The sequence below is a fragment of the Eimeria tenella genome, genomic scaffold, assembly GCF_000499545.2.
Source record: "Eimeria tenella Houghton genomic scaffold, Eth_scaff83, whole genome shotgun sequence".
NCBI lineage: Eukaryota > Apicomplexa > Conoidasida > Eucoccidiorida > Eimeriidae > Eimeria > Eimeria tenella.
In genome coordinates this window covers 29010-49105 of record NW_013543459.1, presented here as the reverse complement: position 1 = coordinate 49105, position 20096 = coordinate 29010, and the positions used below count along the sequence as shown (strand labels likewise).

Here is a 20096-nt window from a genome sequence, read left to right as displayed (position 1 = left end):
ATGCGTCCATAGCCTGCGTTAGACATCTATGTTCACGACATATTTTACTGATTTTCAGTATAAGCACACGCGTATACAATACCTATGTGCCCAACAGCAAAGAGGGCTGAACCCTAATAGAGGTATGACGACTACTGCTTGACATCAGTACATTCAGCTACATGAACACGCCAAGCACCCAGCACCTTGGATTTTGCTGCATCATACAGTACAATTCAATTTGAACTGACTTAATGGTTTATTGACAGCTGCTGCGTTGGGTTTTGCGTGTGCCTATCACTACTGTGAGCAATTTTCCAGTGCTCCTCCTCCGCCTCTAACGGCATGCGTTTCCATTTAACATCACTCAATAAGTCCATGGTTGTCAGCTTGTCCATTCACTTTTGGGCTTTCCAGCTGGTCTGGCGGTTGGCTTTTCAGTCCAACAAAGTGCTCTGATAAGTCCATTCTAGCTCCATTTCTCGAGTACTTCATTGTTTGGCATATTTCCTTTGCAACTCTGGAAAATTTCAGATTCATAAGAACCTCCACTGCATATGCGCTTTTGATTAAGAGTTTGCATCTTGCGTAGGCACAATCTTTCCTAAGTTCCGATAGTTCTACAAGCCCACCGAATTAGCTGGAATGTGCTGCAACATTTCGTATTGGGTAGCCAGAAGCTAACGCTCAGTCATGGCATAGTAGTGACGAACTCAAATAAATCCATGCACTAGGCACTGCGTGAGCGAGCCAAGGCGATGCAGTCCATAGTCAATACACAGAGAGAGTGAAGACACGTATTCCAAAATAAGCGAGTAGTTGGCATACCTTCATGCATAAAGCGCTGTGAGCCAGCCCCGGCAATGCAGTTCATGGTCAACAGCATCCCAACTCAATAAATGATTAGTTGGCATCTGCTGAGGTTTCTCTCCAGGTTGTTTCATGCGGCACTTGGGCTCCAATAGCTTGCGTAACTCGGAATATGAAGTTCGTCCTATTGTATTTTCTGTGAACCCACTTTGCCTGAAGAACAAGGGCCTGAGGTTCGGGATGCTTCTGTTGTGACAGTGAATCGGAACCAGCATTTTTACATCATGCCAGCTCTGCATTTTTCGCTTGGTCTGTTTGTGCCTTGTGTCGTCGTGCCAATCCATTCTCTTTTTTGTCGTGTGTTTTGGGAACTAGCCTGCTTAATTGCTAGTTGCATCTTCGCCGTTCTATAGAGCGTCGACACGCAATTATGCTTTCATCACATGACCCAGAATTCCACACAAATAGCGGAAGCTCATAATTCATCAGCACTCGCTAATGCAGCACCATCGGTCAGCATGCTGAGAGGGATGCTGCGTACGCGGGGCAAATCTTTAATCGGTAAGTCGCCAGCTATAGCTTACTCATCTGTACTGTTGTGCTTCATCTTCGTCGTGTTCCTTATAGGCGCGTTCCTTTTTCTCCTTGCTCTGGTGTTGTGCCAATGCGTTTACCTGCTCGTGCTGCTGCCTTTAAACATCTACTCCTCTTAGACACAATACGTAGCTGGATGTGCTCTGCAATTCTACACCAACGAAATCTACACAAGTGAAAATGCTACGACTGCAATGTGAACTAACACATTTCCAGAATGTTGTGTCATCTCAAGCATGCCATCCTTTGAATAGCCAAAACAACTGCTGCTGCCTTTTATACCTTAGTTGGGCTGAGGCTGGAAGAACCCCGTTGTTTCACCTGTCTGTAAAAATCCAACGAGCCTGACGGCACAATGGGCAACAGTGTCGCTGCTGCCTAGCTCACCTAAGCACAGGTGCTACAGCTAGAATGCTGCAGCTAACGAAGGGGAGCTGGCCAGGAAGTCATGGGTACACACAAAAGTGCCCTGACGATTGAAGGAGGTGGCGAACTCCGCTTTCAAGGCTAATATTCCCTAAATGGGTCCGAGGTTGCCGCTTATTTGCTTTGGAAGCTCTTCGCACCTAAATACTGACACGTACTAGTATTCTGCTGTCCTCCTGATGCCATTTTTTGCCGCCGCGTGGCAGCAAGCAGATCCATAGTAGACATACTTCTGACAAAAGAAGGTAAGATTGGGCCTTGCGGAAACGTTGCGTCGAAAGCAGGCAAGCAAAACAACCGACAAGGCAAGCCCAACTGCTGTACATTTCCCTACTAAAGAAACAGCTAGTCAGATACGCAGTCGGCAATAGGAAGCCGATGAATCCCCCCCAAGGACAGTAGTAGCGCCGCAGGCCTGGACATCCAAATTGTGTAAGCTTTTAACAACTGTCTGGCACGCTGGAGCATTAGTTTACTAAACAACAAGCCCCACAGTAGCTTGCTAGATGAGGAACTCTTTCCGTTGGCTCATGATGCGGCATCAAGATCTTGACTCTGTTCTGCAGGCGACTCTTCCATTTCCATTTCCATTCTCTGCTGCTGCTTGTGCTGCTGCTGATCGTCATTTTCTTGTGCGTGCTGTGGAGTGGCATCGTTGCTGTTTGTTGCAGTTTCCTGTGAAGGTTCAGTGCCCCTGGAGAGCCGACTTCTCCTTGGTTTTCTTTTGCTGGCTAAGGCCCCCCCTTGGTTGCCCCCTTGCACCCCTCCTGTCGTGCTTGTAGCCGGCGAGGGTTTCTGTCGCCTCCGTGTGACTGCTTTCTCTGTCGCCTTCGCCAAGGCCTCTTGAAAGTCCTCTTCGGCCAATTCTCCGTTCTCATATTTGTCAACTAGCTTCAAGTACTTAGATTCTGAAAGCCCATCTGTGTAGTTTGGCCTGGATATGTTTCGCCGCTTGCGGGAGGTGACTAACCAACTTGTCTCTGCTCCGTCTAATTCCCCAGCTGCTGCAGCCTCGGCTTCCGCTGCTACCTCTGCCGCTGCCGCTGCGTCTGCAGCTGCTGCTGCTTCAGCTGCTGCAGCAGCAGCTAGTACCCAGTCAGGAAGCTCCTTCGCTTTTATAATTCTCCCTTTTTCCTCTAGAAAATTCTTGACTTCCTCTTCCCCCTCTGCTGTCATGGGCGTGGCAGTGCCATGCTGTTGTTGCTGGTCCTGCTGCTGTTGCTGCTGCTGCTGCAACTCCTGTTGATGCTTCTGAGGTTGGTCCTGCAGGTTTTGTGGTGCTTCTTCCTCTTCCTCGTCCAAAGGCGGCTCGTAAAGGGCCTGCTGCTCTGAGAAGGACCCACTGCGGTCTGCACCAAGACAGAGCCCATCACTGTCTACGCCCAAAAGCTTCTTGTCATATTCGTTGAACCACTCAAATTCTTCCTCAGATCGACTTAAAATCCGGTTGAGCTGCAGACACACCCTAGGCACGTTAAACTATATCTGCAGCTCTAGCTCCAAAAGACACAAGTCAAGCTAAAAAGTGACAAAACACCAGATGAGGGAATCGCCACCAGAAGTGGAGCGGCTGTCCAAGGATGGCTTGAGAGGAAGCTTGCAGCACAATCTCCAAGTATAGCCACGAAACGTTAAGGTCTAAACTGCAATATCTGCACCTGCAAAGGTGTCGTCGCCTTAGCGTCAGTCCCTGTGCTTTTGCCCAGTAGCAGCAGCAGCCGCAGTTTCTCTTCTCGGGTGTCTTCGCTGGATTTGTTGTCAAACATCCCCGCTTGGATCACCTGAAGGATGCATATATCTCAAAAAACTTAATACTTAAATTCCTGAAGTTGAAAGTCTAGTCGATAGGCACTGAAGCTCGATCGTTCAACCACAGGCATTGCAGCTCGACCACGTAACCTGCGGTTTTGCACACCTTTTGGTCAATGGACAGCTTTTTGTTAGCCCTCTGGAGAATAACTTCTTCTACGCCACTGATTGTCACGAGTCGAAATACCCTAAGAGAGGCCAAAGATTCAAAGAAAAGCAGAATGGTACAAAAAAACTAAAGGGATCAAACAGCAGGCACGGATAGAAAGAACACAGGCATTACATGAACTATCCCGACGAGCGTTTCTTCTCGCGGCAGATGCTCTGCATGTCGGTTTAGTCCACTTAATGACACGACGCTCTCAGCCGTAAATGTATGCATGCATCCGCAGCGGAAAAATACACCCGGTTCAGTAATGAGGAGGGAAATTGAAAAAAAGAGGGGGAAGGACGTTGCCCCGCAAAACTGAGAGGTGCAGGAAAAGGCGAACGCCTCTTAATGAGAAGGGCAACGAAGAATTTCATGCCCAGATGCAGAGTGGCCAACAGAGGCGAGCTGTCTCTCTAGAGGCGATACGATAAAATTCAGACGCAGACAGGAATGAAAAAAAACTAGCTGAAACAAAGAGCGCGGCATATAGAGGCAACATCAGGGAGGGGCAGCGCTTTCCCGCCTCAGGTCTCTACAGCTTTGCACTAACAAGAGACAAACGGAGGAAGCTTACTTGACCTGCTTCGTCTGTCCCACCCTGTGAGCTCTGCACATGGCCTGCAGGTCTTGGTGAGGGTTGAAGTCCGAGTCAAACAAAATTACAGTGTCTGCAGCCTGTAGGTTCAGGCCCAGCCCTCCCGCCCTGCGTCGCGTAAAGACACCCGACAGCCTTTCTGCACCCCACCAAGAATGCCCCTTGAAACAGTCACAAATACACCAAGCTCGCTTGTAAGATTGTCATCCTGCCCCCTTGGAAGCACGTCAAAGACCAACAGAGCTGCCGAAATTTAATTCACATGTATATTATCCATAAATGCGAGTACTTACCATCAGTCAGCTTCTCTTATATTTTTGTGAAGGCTAGTAGTGGCAAAATGGTTATGTGTAACATCTCTAGTAAACGTGCATGGTGCGCCGAGATGTGAGTCTACGCATGTTTTCACGTCCTTATGTGTAATACTGCTAATGCACAGAAAATGACGGGCGTGCGTGAGTAGACTTTCATGTGCCCGCATGTAGATTTCCTGCGTTGCGGACATTCGTGCCATGAGGGCCACTATGGTTATCCAGATGCGCACATGTTGTATAAATGCGAGGCTCATGAGGTCTGTATCTATTTTTCAAGCACATTAACGTAGTTGTAGAAACTCGAGGAGCAACGTCAAATAGGCGCTGTCATACTCTAGTGGAAACTACGGCTGCTGCTGCAGCTGTTGCTGGAGCTACTTCTGCTATCGTTATTGCTGCATTTGCTGCTGCTGTTGTTTTTTCTGGTGTTTCTCCGTCTGCTGCTGCTGTTTCTGGCTGGAGTAGAGGGATGCTGCTCTATCTGTGGGATTTTCTTGCCTGGTTGATAGCATAAAAACCATCGCATCTTCGTTCTTTTGGTTAAAAGAGTCGATGCGTTCTTTCCTAAGGAAACACCGAGGGAAACACGAGAGGGGAAAAACCTCATACATGCAGCAAAAAGAAACGGAAAACGCATACAGAGAATGGCCATTCGTCAGGCAAAATATAATACACCGAGCCATGAAGACAGGCTAAGAATCGAGGTAAGAAAAGGACCAGGGGTGATGGTTACGTGAACAGAAGCACACACCTCAAAAAATCTCACAGCACGCACAGTTTAAGTACGGATGTTGAGGGCTGAACAACTGACACGTGCTGCCAAAAGCCGCGAGCATGGTCTGCATTTCACTTGATATCTCGCAATATACACTCCCTGCGTTAACACTAAACTTTAAACCAAATCCCTCCGTTGTTCGTGTATACAAGTGCCACTGAGCCAAAACTACCGTGCATGCAGAGCTTGATGCTCAGCAAACATGGCAGCGCTGACTTTTAGACTTAGGGTTACAAACTGTTTCAACCTGACCTCTCCTGCAAGCCCACGGAGCCGTCAAGCCTCTCGTGTTTGATACCCCTCATGTCTAAGTAATCGGCCATCAAGTCAAGGACTTGCGTCATTTGAGAAAAAATTAAAGTTTTGTGTTTGAAGTGGATCAGCTTAGGCAGCATCCTGTCCAGACACTCAAACTTCCCAGATGATGTCACCAGTGTCTCGTCAAGTGCATACTCATCCACAAACAGGTACGGATGGTTCGCGATTTTTCGTAGCTGCATTAATGTATTGTGCAGGCTACGCTTGCTAAAAAACTCCCGAGCATAGCTGCGCAAACACCGAAAAGAACCCGAACCCTAACAATAAATCCTGAACGTTTCACATAACGAAAGTCAGCGTATCACCTGGCATAGCCTATGTGCATATCTCTAAGTTTACAGCTTTGCGACGCATGGCTTAGCGGCTTAAGAAAATCTTATCTGAGCTTCATTGGGGGATTAGAAGCTAGGGTTTCTATATCGAACCTAAGTCCCTTGTCCTGCAGGTTTTTGTAGACGAGCCTCTGCCATTCTGTAAGCGGAATGTGTACCAAGTACTCCTTCTTGTCCGGCATATCTTTTAGCACATCTTTCTTAACTCGCCGTAACAAAAATGGCCTTAGCACTGCATGCAGACGGTTGATAACCAGCAGCTGTTCCTCCTCGTTCAACAGAGAGCCCCCACTCGAGCCCCCATCAGGTGTCCCCTCCACACTCATTCCATGCACTTCAAACGGCTGACTAAACCACCTGCAGCACATGCAGGGAGACCCAAAATAACACTGTGAGAAACGCGATGAAAAACGAAGAAGGATAGAGGGGCAAACACATACACAAAGGAACGGAAGACAAGGAAACGGAAGAGGCATTGAAAAGAGGCAAGCTCGCGCAAGGACAGTCGCAAACCTAAGTAGATCTAATCCACACAAACCTGGAAATCTGGCGGAAAATAAGACGAAGAGCAAGTAAGCAAGACAAAAAACAGAGAAGAGACACAGAGAACAAGTACGCGGTTGTCAGATGACTCTGATTGAAGCGTGCTGCTTTACTTCTCGAAGTCCTCTGCACAGGAGAAGATCTTGGGGAGAAGAAAGTTAAGAAGGGACCATAACTCTGTTAGGTTGTTTTGGAGTGGAGTGCCAGTCAACAGCAGGCGGTGAGAGGCAGAAAAAGAGGAGACGGACAAGTGAAATTTTGATTTGCTATTCTTCATGCGGTGGCCTTCGTCCACCACCAGGTGCTGCGGCACAGTACCCAACAATTGGACATATGAGAAAGGATGAGAACATGCAGAAGCAGTTAGGAGGAAATGGAGATGCATACGTGCAACAGGCAAATGTTGCAATGCGGAATCAAATACCGTCTCCAAGTATCAAAAGCCACGGATAGCATGGATAACACACCACAGCACACATATTGGTAGCGGTAGCAGCAGCTGCTGGTGCTGCAGTACAAGCACTCGCGACTGAAGAGTGCTAACCAAAAGATGTCAGACAAGGGTTATCATCAGCGGAGGTGATGCAGGCAAATATTTTGCCATGTGCACCGTAAATCAGCAGAAGATGAGCACAGTCAGCAACAGCAAAAGGCACAGGCAGAAGAGGCGGCGAGCGCGAGGATAGCAGCGGCAATCAATACTGGAGACAACACAACGAAAAGCAATCATTCCAGAACTAACCCTCCAACTGGGAGTGGCCAAGGCGCTCCTCTCCCTAATAGCTAAGTCAAAGGTAGTTAAGCAGACATTGAAGTCGATCTGCTTCAGTTGACGCTGCAATTGTCGACGCTCAAGGCGGGCCCCCTACGGCAATCACAAAACCGCAACTCAAAGATTTAAAGTCATAGTCCTGAACCCTAAATACTAGCCTTCACTCTCTTATCCGCCCACACCGCGGTCTCTCAGAATTCGTGTCCGGCCCTTTTCAATCCTCTTTGCGGCTGGGGAGGTTTGAAACGTGCCGTGAGAGTTTATGCTTTCTATTTGTGGCTTGAGGGCACTAGTATATGCTGCTGACCTTGAATAACATCACTTTCAGCGAGGGTGCCCACCGCTCGAACTCGTCTGCCCAGTTGGACAGTGTCGAGAGAGGAACAATGATGAGATGTGGTCCTCCATTATTCTTAAACTCCTTCAAATACGCCAGTAGCGCTATCGTCTGGATCGTCTTACCTAGACCCATTTCATCAGCTGCAACAGCAAGAACCGCCGCAGAAGAAACAGTAGCTGTAGCACGTAGCGCCCTAGAGCAAGAAAGCCCAAAGAATTTTATAACTTCTCGGCGAATTCGTACGGCAAATGCAATAAAATACACGTAGAGATACACCCAACGGCAGTTGATGCAAGTGTAAGGTAGATGGCGAGCATTCGTATGCATCCTCGTGCATCTTGTAAATCTATGCCTCTGCACTTGCGCAGATACGTGAATGCATTTGCCCGAATCTGCTTGCACATACATATTCGGAAATGCACGCCTGCATGTAAGTAGTTGTGAATGGAAGCGGCTGTGCATATATGATTATGCGCATATATATATGCAAATCAAAAGGGATGCGCATGTAATTACTTGCGTGTAGTTGCAAACGTGCATGTGTATTTATGTGGAGGCAAAGCCGAATGCTGGCACAGCCCGCCAGAGAGAACCATATTCCTAAACAGAATCAAGGGGCGTGAATTCAATTGAGCTACTGATACACTCCACACTCATCAGAGAAGGCGCGAGTCTCAAGAACGCACCCAAAATGCCATGAAGGTTGTTGTTGTACAGAGACAGCATCCACTGCAGCCCCGCCATCTGGTAAGGCATCAGAGTGCCCCCAACAAGAGACTCTGGTTGTCGCACTTCCTCCCGCACTGCATGAGATAGCGTGTAGTAGCGATCGCGAGACCCTAAGCCCTTGTTACTACCACACGGCCCCTCCGTAATGGTCGTGGTGCTGTCGCCTCCGTCCCCAGACCTGAGCATAAAATGCAAACGTGCAGCCCAAAAGCTGAATACGTCGGCACAAAGTCCAAAGGGGCACTCGAGAAGCACGGCTATGCTGTCACTTTTCTGGAGTAATATAAAGAGTCAAAGAAGCTGGGACTGGTGCCCCCAAAATGTAGTGCATTTACGGCTGAGACTGCGCCAACAGTTTGTCCGTCTCCATCTTCTGAACCTGCACTTTTCTTCCGAGAGATTCCAGAAATTCTTCGGTCGCAGTCAACAGCTCTTGAAGCCTCTCATTTTTTGTCTGCTTCACAAGTTTCGTGTAAGCCTCCAAATCATTTTCCTTCAAAAGGCGCATCCTTAGAGCAACCAATAGCACATGAAACAGACTCCACGGCTGCAGCAGATGCCGCCAGCGATAATTCCATGGGCTCAGTAGCTTGTGCTGCTGTTGATACGGCTTTTGCTATACGTGGGTCCTGCCACCGATAACTGTAGTGCTATAGCTGTGGCTGGTGCTGCTGCTGGAGTGATGCTGTCGCCATCACAGGAAGCTCCTCTGCTACTGTCAAGCAACACATGGGGGCGGGGCAACCGCGGTCAGGTGCAGAGAAAGCTGAAACTGTAGCAGAAGAACATTGGCGTACCGTTCTTTTTGTTCCTTCTCTCTTATTACAAGCTTCATTTGCTCTATCTGTGCAACTTGTGAGGCTGCCTCCGCTGCCAAGGCTGCCGCCTCTTCACGTTGTCTCCTCCATTGTCTGTGGAGAGAGCCAGCCTGTTGCTGAACCACCCGCTCCCAAGCAAGGCGAAGCTGCTGCTCTCTTCTTTCGCTTGGGGTGTACAGACAGCACCGCAGGTTCGCCGACGAGAAAACAGAGCGCACAGCTGATGCAGCCACAGCTCGAGCCTAGGACAAAAAAAAGCAGACTCACTGAGATAGTCAAACAAGTGCACCGTGTACACATGTATTGCACGTCACTTGTGCCAGAAAGTCAAGCTGCTCCAAAAAGCACGCTTGAATGGATAGGCACCCTTCTCTGAACTCAAGCGCCGCTTGTCGGGCAATTTCGTGACCAGGGAGTGATTCTGGTCGTCGGGATAGCTCACCCTTTGAGCCTTCTGAGCGAGCTCCGAACCCTCTACGTCAGCTAGTCCTAAGGGATCTAGAGCAGCAAATAATGCAGCACGGGCTGCTGCCCCTTGTTGCGGTCCAGCAGGCGCAGTAGAGACACAGCTGCTTACAACAGAAGAAGGGGCAGTTGATGCCGCGAAGGACGCACAACTGGTGTCACAGCAGCAACCGCAGCAGGAAACGGGGAAGGGGAGGACTGCAGTTCCTGTAGCCCCCGTTGTGGTTGCTGGAGTTGGTAGTCCTACTGTTGCTGTAACTGTTGCTGGCGTTGTCCCTGCTGCCGTCGTCCCTCCTGTCGTTGCCCCTCCTGCCACTCTTGCAGCTGAAGCCTGTGCATCATCGGCTACAGCGGCTGATGTCGCAGCAGCATTTGGAGGCCTGCCCTTGCAACAGCTGATGCAGCAGCAGCCACAAGAGAGGGCCTGCTCGTGAACACTTCTAGGGGCTTGGGGCTCCAGCAGGAGCTCGGCCAAAGGGAGAGACTGTTGCTGCGCTTCACGCAGAATATTCCGTCGTAGTCGCTGCTGGAATGCAGAAAGACTGCATAGTCGCCGCTCAAGTAACGCTTGCTGCAACAGCAAAACACACACAAAGACTACAGCCACTCCGGTTTGCGTACAGCCGAAGTGTGCCGAATCATGGGAAAAGCTGCAAATATATCTAGACTACTAAACAAAAAGGAGACTTTGTGATGATGCCACAGAGCAATGTTGCTGCCGCGCTACTATCCAAAGAAGTCTGCGATGGGTTAATCGCGCGCAAGTATTTGAAGATCTAAGTTCTGGCGAGTTCACAAGGGAGAAAGCACTCAAAAGGGACAGAGCAACCGAAATACAGGGGTACAGAGAGATGCGTAGAGGCAGACCAACAAGGAGAGCTACAAAGATCAACAAACTAAGGGGAAGAGGACACCGAATAAGAAGCAAAAGGCCAGGGTGCAGGGTCTATGGTTTGGGCAGTAGTTACCCGTCGGACTGTGTCAGGAAGGCTGCAGATATGCTCGAAACGCTCTCGTATTTTGGGATCGTCACTTAAAACGCAACTGTACGTACAACCCAAGGAACACCTAAGGCAGCCCCAAATCACCAGATTCCCCATAGCTCGACTGACAGGTCCCCGCCAGCAACTGGCTGTTTGCGCACAACAAATGGAGACATAGAATGTTCGCATGAAGTTTGAGCCCCGCTGGTATTCAACAAACGGGTCGAGTGATGGCACAAGGAAAAGAAGACGAAGGGCAAACATGAAACGAATGCACGGGAACCTGAGGTGGCAACAGATATAATCCGACGAGCACGCAATTCAACTTACTCCAGCAGTCGCTTGCGCTCTTCTAGCTGCTGGAGAACATGCTCACGCGAGTAGGCCCTTAGCTGTTTGGATAGCTGGAGCATCACCACAGGCCTTGTTGTCATTTCCTCTCTAACTCCATTGGGAAGCGACGAGGCTATCGCATGCATAAGGTCAGGCGGTGGTGGGACCCCTTGCTGTAGGTAGCGAGCAGCTAAAAGCTGCAGACGTAGCTGTTGCAGCAGCTGTTCATTGCTTAAGGGCTCCACATCAGCAAACTGCTTCGAGTCGAGTTCCGTCAATCCTGCCGGTGTTGTTGAGGCCGCTGCTGTTGTTGCTGTTGTTGTTTCCGCTGCTGTTGCTGCTGTGGGTGAGGGTGAAGCCGCAGCTCCGCTGCGCTCCAGGAGAGCTGATATGACCCCGTCAATGTTTAGGTCGCCTTCTCCCTCACCTGCTTGTGCTTCCACAGTGGCCTCAGGTGAGAAGCCGTAGATGTCCGGGCAGTACAGGGGCTTCGCCCATCTGCCGCGTGCTGCTTCTTCCTGCTGCTGCTGCTGATGCCGTTGCTGCAGCTGCTCTGCGCGGTTTCGGAATTTCCGCTGAAGGCGGAGAAAGCTCTGAGTAAAGCACTCGGAACGATGTGAGCCTGTCCCGCCTTCGCTCATAACAAAGGCTGGCAATGCATCTGCGAGTCTATTTCCAATGCAGCATGCAGCAGCGACTAGCCCCTCGCGCGAGGTCAAGGTGACCCCGGACGGAGGAGAGGGGGACATACTGGCGTTAGAGGGCTGAGGGGCTCTGAATATGCTGAGTCCTTGAGCCCGCATTCATGACGCAGCCGGGCTTGACAGACCTCTGGGGATGCTCAGAGAGCAACGTCACGCCAATGTACACGTCCAGGGATCCATTTATGTGCATGCAGACCCCAGCGGGCCCCCGTAAAGGTGCTTTGCGCTGCTCGTGCTAAATTTTCGGTGAGTCAGTAAAGTAATTCAGCACAAAGCCAAAAGAAGATATAGGGGAGAAACAAAATGACCTTCTAGCACTAACACCGGCCCTTGGACCCAACCCAGCCAGCCCGCCACATGCAGGTGCTTTTGAGCGTTCGTAGGAAGAAAAGAGCCAGGTAGCTTCCCCCCTAAAGTTACACTGAAGCAACAAAGTACTCAGTCAGTTAAACCTTTAAAAAATAATTTGTAGCTGAGAAATATACATGATAGAGGAGCAGCTCGCCTTTGTCCTGCAAGAGAAGGGACAAGGTCCGTGTCTCCCGTCCAACAAGAATTCGATCTTAACAGACGCACAAATTTCAGCGGCAAATAAAACTGAATGTTTCAAGTGAAGTGTAGAGTCTAGAGGAAGCAGCTTTGCCTTAAAAATGCGGCACTATGCGCTTAATACATTTTACTTCAATGTCCCAATATGCAGAAGTAAAGCACTCTGACACGCACTCACCAAGCCCACAGCTCACATATTCTTGCTTTTTGAAGGGCCTGAGGAGAAAGATAGATCTAACGACTATGCCGTAATCCCCTGAAAAGCGACACCCAACCCCAGGCCTAGAAACAGTGATGGAGGAAAGATAGTGGCGGGCTGCCTCCTTGTCCAGGGTTGCGCCAGCTGGTCATCTCCACGAAGCGTCACTGCCCTCAAGGCGTGAGACGGTGGCTTGGTTTTGGCTGTGACCTCCTGATGATTACTGCATCTGTCAGCCAGCGCTTGTCCTTCATTATATACATTTTTTTGTATAAAAAGAAAGAACCCCATAGTGTCGCATGTACGGTGCTGCGTGGATCGATGACAGTTTCACTAGACCATGCAGTTATTTTAGGTGCAAGCTTTTCCAAGTGACCACGGGTTCCTTTTCAGCACAGCTACTGCTGAGTTTGCCTGCTTAAATACACTGAAGTAGACCAATACTCTTAAGGGGAAGGCGTGAAGGCCAGAGATAAGACTGAAACGACACCCTAGCTGCTAAGAAGGGACAATTAAGACACACTTACAGGGGAACAAGCGACTATGAGGAAGGATCCGAGCAATCACACCGTGCCTCTCTCCTTGCTGCTGAAGCCAAAACGACTTCAGCTCACTCGGTGCTGAATACCACAGGCAGAAATTGATTGAATCTGATTTCCATAAATCTAATGGGTTACCGTCCCCAACCTATAGGCGACGTACAGCAGTGCATTGTAGTCTTTGCCTGTAGAAGTTGTGGAAAAAAACTCTTCAGTGTAGACTCACCGAAGAAAGTGTTAGGGGAGTAGTCGCTGGTTAGACGATAAAACTTTTTGTCAGGGGAATAAGCATAGTCCGCTGCTGTTCGCATTTGAAGTGCCCTTCTTCCTTTGCTGGTTCTGCTATTTTCCTCTACACTACAGAAGAAATGCTCTATTGTGAATCATCTTGCGCGAAAAAGTCCTTGCTGTGTGTCATAAACCGTTTTTACTAAAGCTGCATTGAGATAAGCTTTCGCAGTCTCGTGGCAGCCTAAACTGTTCAATAGTCACAATTCTGTGGTGTGAAAGGGGAATTTCGCGTTCAGCCGGTTTCAACTGACCCCACGCAGAATTTGAACGGCGTAAACTGAAAACATTTTTCTTTTAGAATGTCCAGTGCCGGTATGACTTTGATGACCTGAGAGCGTTGCACTTCTTGGAATTATTTTAATGTTTCTAGTGTTTGTGAACGAGACAGCGGAGGCGCAAATGGAGTGGAAGGTGTGCTGTCATATTATACTAAATGCTTGTTCAGCACCGCTGCAGCTTACAGTAACCTTAAGAGTTCTCGCGCAGAGAGACGCTGAAGGAACAAATGTTCCTGATGCGGGTGCACTTGTTCAAAAGTTATCCTGGGAGCAGCTGTTAAAGCTTGTAACCTCTCAGGGGTTCTACTGGAGCGGACGCTAGCCATCTAGAAGTAGTATGGCACTTAGTAATAAACCTCCCTTTTCCCCGCTCTAGATTTGCCACTGCAACCAACTTCACCGTAAGTCCCTTTGTGTGTTGTTATAGGCCTGACGCTTTTTTGCCTTTGACTGCATCTCTGAGTTCCTCAGAAGGATTGTCCTTCGCCTTTTTCAGTGTCATCTGATTTCATCAACTTTAGTTTCTCTAAAAGCAAGTGCAGTGAGGACAGAAATCTCACAAGAAATAAATATGAAAAGTGATTGTTTGATCCAGATTCTTAGCACTCTGGGAAAGTTGAAGCTTGCTCCACATCAAAGCTCTTGGTGCACAAAATTTTACATTACAGGGGCAAGAGAAATTGGCTTTGATGCAAGCAGCCTTCGGCAGCCAAACGCTTATGGCCATGTTGCCTTTCCAAATTGAAACATTTGGGTGGGCCACCCAAGGGAAACGGCAAGGAGGTATTTACAAACGTTATTCTCGAAGCACTAAAAGTGTAGGCAGAAGGCAAGTGAGGAAACAGGCATCGCTGCTCACTCAGCATAAATTCTAACATTATTGCTGCAAGTTGCAAACTAACGGATTGCAGAGTTGCCATGGTACTTTTTGTCCTGATAATTAAACAGGTGTTTCATCGCAAAATCGAATCATTCGATGCGGTAAGCTCTATACTTTCCTAGTTTGCACTTATAGTCAAAGTACTGAAGCATGCCTTTTGTTGCTATGTCTACACAAAATGTTGTCGCGGGAATGCCAGTTGGGTGTAAGCGGGAAATTCCGCCAACCTCGATATGCCACAGTAACACGAATGAATTTGAAGCTCGAGTGTGTCATTTCGTACGCGTGTCAGCGGGCGCCAAGAAGTGTGGTTTCTTCCTACCTCAGATTCTATTTCTAGGAAGTAGCCTAATCAGTGAAGAGCTGCCCAAACTTCAACTGCAGCATTATGCTCATCGCTTATGTGTATATGACTGCTTTCAACCACGTTCTCAGGGACACGCAGAGACCAAGATGCGTCCACACCGCCTGCTGTCATCTTATTGTTTGTGTATTGGCTTCTAGTTTTAAACAACACTATGCCTGTGGACCAATGACCGCCTAATTGCTTCTCAGTCACAAATGTGTAGAAGAATGAGCTAAAACAGTTCCATTTTAGAGGGCAAAATGGAACTGCGTGCTTCTATTCCAATACAATCCCTCTTTACGTTGCCGTGAAGTTTAGACTAGGCGAAAGTATACTGTCCCCGCCTTCTCTTGCGTAGAGATAAGAAGAGAAACGTCGAAAACTCAGCCAACTAATCCTATCTACATCCTTCCTCATGAGGACCCATATCACGCATGAGTCCTAGAAATGTTCTAGACATGTTCAGCTACAAGTCTGCTGTGCCACAATCCGCATTGCAGACCGGTTCACAAAAGGGACCAGGCTAAATATTTTGTGAGTTTACAATGAGCCGGCTACGATATTTATCTCGCTCTGCCGAAGATGATTAAGATGAATTTAGACACGCAAGCGTCACAAGTTGGGAAAGGATAGCGAGGTGTGAAGCAAGCGCGTTAATCCCATGTTTCTCTTACAGTGCCGAAAACGCGCTTAATCCACAAATCAAGCTGTGGCTTTTGATGTCAATTCGGCAAAGCGCCTTGTTGAGAACGTCAAATTCTGTAGCGTCACAGGTCGAATGTCATGTTTCACATCACCATCCCAAAGCCATATCATTTAGGTCGAGTCTTACCACGTACAAAAGACACTCCTGCTTCTGCTTGCCAAACATCATCTTCAGTTAACCCTTATGCAGAGAGTAAGCTACTCCAGACCCACTTAGGACTGGCACACTTGCAGTGCCCAGTGCTTTTTGGCGACGCTGGGAGCATGCTCTATCTCGCACAATGCCAGGTGTAAGCTGTGCCTCAGCAGAATGACTACAACGTCCACAGTTGCAACCGCCTTCACTGCGGACAATTGCAAACTCAAGGCTGTGCCCTAAAATATGTCCACCAACAGCTTGAGCCGAAGCTTTCGTTGGCGAAAAAGAGAGATTTTAGAAACCAAAAGAGACGAATAATCCTGAAACTTTCAGTGTCCGCCCAAGAAGCTTCTACAGCCTAGCAAAACGTCTTTGTCCAAATGCAGCACCAAGCCTCCTCTCCAGGCTCTGGAGCCCCTGAAAGATGAATGACCATTGGCTTTCTGGAAGTGACGCCGGTGTTTCCTCCGCAGAATCTGTCAACGCCTCATGACCTTGTGCTCCAGTCGCCACATCAGCACCATTTACAAAACCCGCGCATTCAACCAACTGCAACAAAAAAGGCCCTATTACTGCCGGTGTCTTTACAGGTGCCGATGGCGTCTTCTCCGGCGACGCCGCTTCGAAGGAGCTCCTGCAGGGGCAACTTCGTCATCTGTGTCCGCCGATGCCTCAGCATCGGCCTTTGGCGCCTCCAACGGCCCAACGTGCACTGGCGTCTCTACGGGCGCCGTCGGCTTCTCCTCCAGAGGCTCCGTCAGCGGGGATGGGCTGTCTACACCAGCCAGCTCTTCATCTTCTGTCGACTCCGCCTCCTCCTCAGGCGTTGGCATCGTGAGAGGGCCAACCTGCACTGGCGTCTCTACGGGACCCGTTCGCTTCTCCTCCAAAGGCTGCGTCGGCGGGGATGGGCTGTCTACACCAGCCAGCTCTTCATCTTCTGTCGACTCCGCCTCCTCTTCAGGCGCTGGCTCCGTGACAGGCCCAACCTGCACTGGCGTCTCTACGGGACCCGTCCGCTTCTCCTCCAAAGGCTCCGTCAGCGGGGATGGGCTGTCTACACCAGCCAGCTCTTCACCTTCTGTCGACTCCGCCTCCTCCTCAGGCGTTGGCGTCGTGAGAGGGCCAACCTGCACTGGCGTCTCTACGGGACCCGTCCGCTTCTCCTCCAAAGGCAGCGTCGGCGGGGATGGGCCGTCTACACCAGCCAGCTCTTCATCTTCTGTCGACTCCGCCTCCTCTTCAGGCGCTGGCTCCGTTACAGGCCCAACCTGCACTGGCGTCTCTACGGGCGCCGTCCGCTTCTCCTCCAAAGGCAGCGTCGGCGGGGATGGGCCGTCTACACCAGCCAGCTCTTCACCTTCTGTCGACTCCGCCTCCTCCTCAGGCGTTGGAGTCGTGAGAGGGCCAACCTGCACTGGCGTCTCTACGGGACCCGTCCGCTTCTCCTCCAAAGGCTCCTTCAGCGGGGATGGGCTGTCTACACCAGCCAGCTCTTCATCTTCTGTCGACTCCGCCTCCTCCTCAGGCGTTGGCGTCGTGAGAGGGCCAACCTGCACTGGCGTCTCTACGGGCGCCGTCCGCTTCTCCTCCAGAGGCTGCGTCAGCGGGGATGGGCTGTCTACACCAGCCAGCTCTTCATCTTCTGTCGACTCCGCCTCCTCTTCAGGCGTTGGCTCCGTGACAGGCCCAACCTGCACTGGCGTCTCTTCGGGGGGCGTCAGCATCTCCTCCAAAAACTCTGTCGGCGTTGAAAAACCGCCTTCCCCAGTCATGTCTGCATCTTCTGTCGACTCCGCCTCCTCTTCAGGCGTTGGCGTCGCGAAAGTCCCATCCTGCACTGGCGTCCCTACGGGCGGCGTCGTGATCTCGTCCAAAGATTCTGTCGGCGTCGAAAAACCGTCCTCTCGAGTCGACTCTTGATCTTCTGTCGAGTCCTCATCTTCTCCAGTCGTTGGCGTCGTGAAAGGCCGAATGTGCACTGGCGTCTCTACGGGCGCCGTCGGCTTCTCCTCCAGAGACTCCCTCGGTGTCGAGCAACCGCCTACTCCAATCAACTCTCCATCTTCTGTCGACGCCGCCTCCTCCTCAGGTGTTGGAGTCGTGACAGGCCCAAGCTGCACTGGCGCCTCTACGGGCGGCATCGGCTTCTCCTTAAAAGCCTCCCTCGGCACCGCAGGACCGCCTACTCCAGTGAGCTCAGCCGTCTCAGGTGCAGCAGCTTGAGGTATCACATTGTCACCGCCTGCAGGCGGCTCCTCCTCTCCTGCTCCAGACTCCGCTACAGAACTGCCTTCCGGCTCCTCTTCACTCTCTCCTGATTCTGCTGAGCCTTCTGGCTCCCCCGCAGCCCTAGCAGCTCGAGATATCACATTGTCACCGCCTGCCGGCGGCTCCTCCTCTCCTGCTCCAGACTCCGCTACAGAACTGCCTTCCGGCTCCTCTTCACTCTCTCCCGATTCTGCTGAGCCTTCTGGCTCCCCCGCAGCCCTAGCAGCTCGAGATGTCACATTGTCACCGCCTGCCGGCGGCTCCTCCTCTCCTGCTCCAGACTCCGCTACAGAACTGCCTTCCGGCTCCTCCTCACTCTCTCCTGATTCTGCTGAGCCTTCTGGCTCCCCCGCAGCCCCAGCAGCTCGAGATATCACATTGTCACCGCCTGCCGGCGGCTCCTCCTCTCCTGCTCCAGACTCCGCTACAGAACTACCTCCGGTTCCCTCTTTACCCTTTCCTGATTCTGCTGATTCTTCCGGCCCCCCCGCAGCCCTAGCAGCTCGAGGCTTCACCTTGTCCTCTTCTCCATGCGCCGCTGTGTGCGTTGACTCGATTGGGGGATCTGGCGTGTGCTGCGCCTGTAAGTAGGCTTGTTCAGCCGTTCCTTCTGCTAGCTCTTGTGGCTCCTTTTCAGCCTCATCTGCTTGCTGTTCGGGAGTAGGTGGAGGGACGGTGCCTCCAGTAACTTCGTCGGCTACAGTTGCCTGGACCTTATTGGCTTGCAGGGACTCGGCGACGTCTTCTAATTGTTTTGTAGAAAATTCTTGCTGGCTTCCTTCAGAAGGCTGCAAATATTCTGGCTTTGATGGCGCCATGTCAGTTCCTGCCCTTTGTCGTGCCTTGGTTATTCCTAACGTCAGCGTCAGAGCCAACAGCATCGCTGCCCCAATCGCTGCAAAATTTTTCCAGCGGTAAGAAGAAGACGCCTCTTTCGTTGGGTGGAAACTCTGGACCGGCTTGTCAGCCTCCATACTGTCCGCTTGACTCTTTGCTCTTGTCGATAGCGGTTCGTCCCTTAGTTGTTCCCAGCCTTGGCCCAGGCCAGCGGCCTGGCCAGGCCACAATGCGTCTGCCATTGTACCTGAGTCTGCACTTCAGGGCTCAAATGCACGGGGAAGGCCCACTCGAAACCTTATTTGCGTTAAACCGTGCAGAATGCTGTCGAAGCGCCAGTTACGAACCGAAAACTCGAGAGGCATTCAGCATCAAGAAGTTCCGCTCGACACTTTCTTCCAAATCAACTCAAATTTACGACATTATTTGTGAAAAAGCATGGAACGGTTTCTGCCATATGATGCCGTCTGCTTCTCTGATTGCCGTGGTTATTTTCGCATCGCCAAAAAAACGGGTAGTTGGAGAAAACTAACATGAAAAGGAAAACTAGATTTTTGATAGGCACAATCACTCAAAAATTTGCATAGGCGCATGCACGGGTGATTCTATCACCGTCGTCGCCTCCCGTCTTTTTCCCCAATGACGTGCCCCGGTCTCCCTCCGGCGAGGTTTCGTTCCTTCTGTTCCACCCTAGGCAAGCGCATTCGGCAAAGACATATTTCCCTTGTTTGATGAAGCAAATTTTGACGTATGCGCTTTCAAATATTTCCGACGGTCTCAACGTCGGTGCCCCACTTGCAATCTCGATCGCGCTGTCTACCGTTGTTCTAGCGCACAGTTAACACCGTCGTGTTGAACTGGACACTGAAAAAAGTCCCATAAAATGCTTATCGGTTCAAGTATTGCCTCTGTCGAAGCATTCAGTTCATTCTTGCGGTGCTCTGGTTCAGTGCCGCATCAACTTCTGTGGAGAGTTGCACTGCAGCTCGATTAGCTTCATCGAAAAGTTTCAATCGACGGATGCGAAGATGCCTCTCGAAATTCTGAAATTGTTCTGCAAGGGTTGTAGAGTACTGTTGACAAGACTTACCGTGATAACGTCTTTTGACTTCCCACGGGAACGGTTTAGGGCTTGTAGTGCAATCATGCTTACGTGGGGGCATTCTGGACACAAAACAAAGTATGGTAAAAATGGAAACAGGGCTTGCTACAGCTGTGGTTGGACGCGCAGCTTCACACTTTCATTAATTTCAGTAGAAATCAGGCAATAAA

General features: G+C 50.3%; 2 protein-coding genes across 2 annotated transcripts; both read right to left on the bottom strand.

Annotated features, from left to right (window-relative positions):
• Nucleotides 1–2337: 2337 nt before the first annotated feature.
• On the bottom strand, nucleotides 2338–11835 carry ETH_00025855 (SNF2 family N-terminal domain-containing protein, putative; the record flags this gene model as incomplete). The annotated part of the gene is made up of 16 exons (XM_013378406.1): nucleotides 2338–3261; nucleotides 3468–3590; nucleotides 3725–3806; nucleotides 4344–4472; nucleotides 5177–5242; nucleotides 5706–5999; nucleotides 6197–6460; nucleotides 6760–6950; nucleotides 7389–7511; nucleotides 7726–7898; nucleotides 8445–8665; nucleotides 8823–8996; nucleotides 9285–9547; nucleotides 9748–10341; nucleotides 10739–10814; nucleotides 11084–11835. The coding sequence occupies 16 exons, from the start codon at nucleotides 11833–11835 to the stop codon at nucleotides 2338–2340; spliced, it is 4449 nt and encodes a 1482-aa protein (XP_013233860.1).
• A 4465-nt stretch (nucleotides 11836–16300) lies between these two features.
• Nucleotides 16301–19066, bottom strand: ETH_00025850 (Beta strand repeat-containing protein, related; the record flags this gene model as incomplete). Its single annotated transcript, XM_013378405.1, has 1 exon — nucleotides 16301–19066. The coding sequence occupies one exon, from the start codon at nucleotides 19064–19066 to the stop codon at nucleotides 16301–16303; it is 2766 nt and encodes a 921-aa protein (XP_013233859.1).
• Between the last annotated feature and the right edge of the window lie 1030 nt (nucleotides 19067–20096).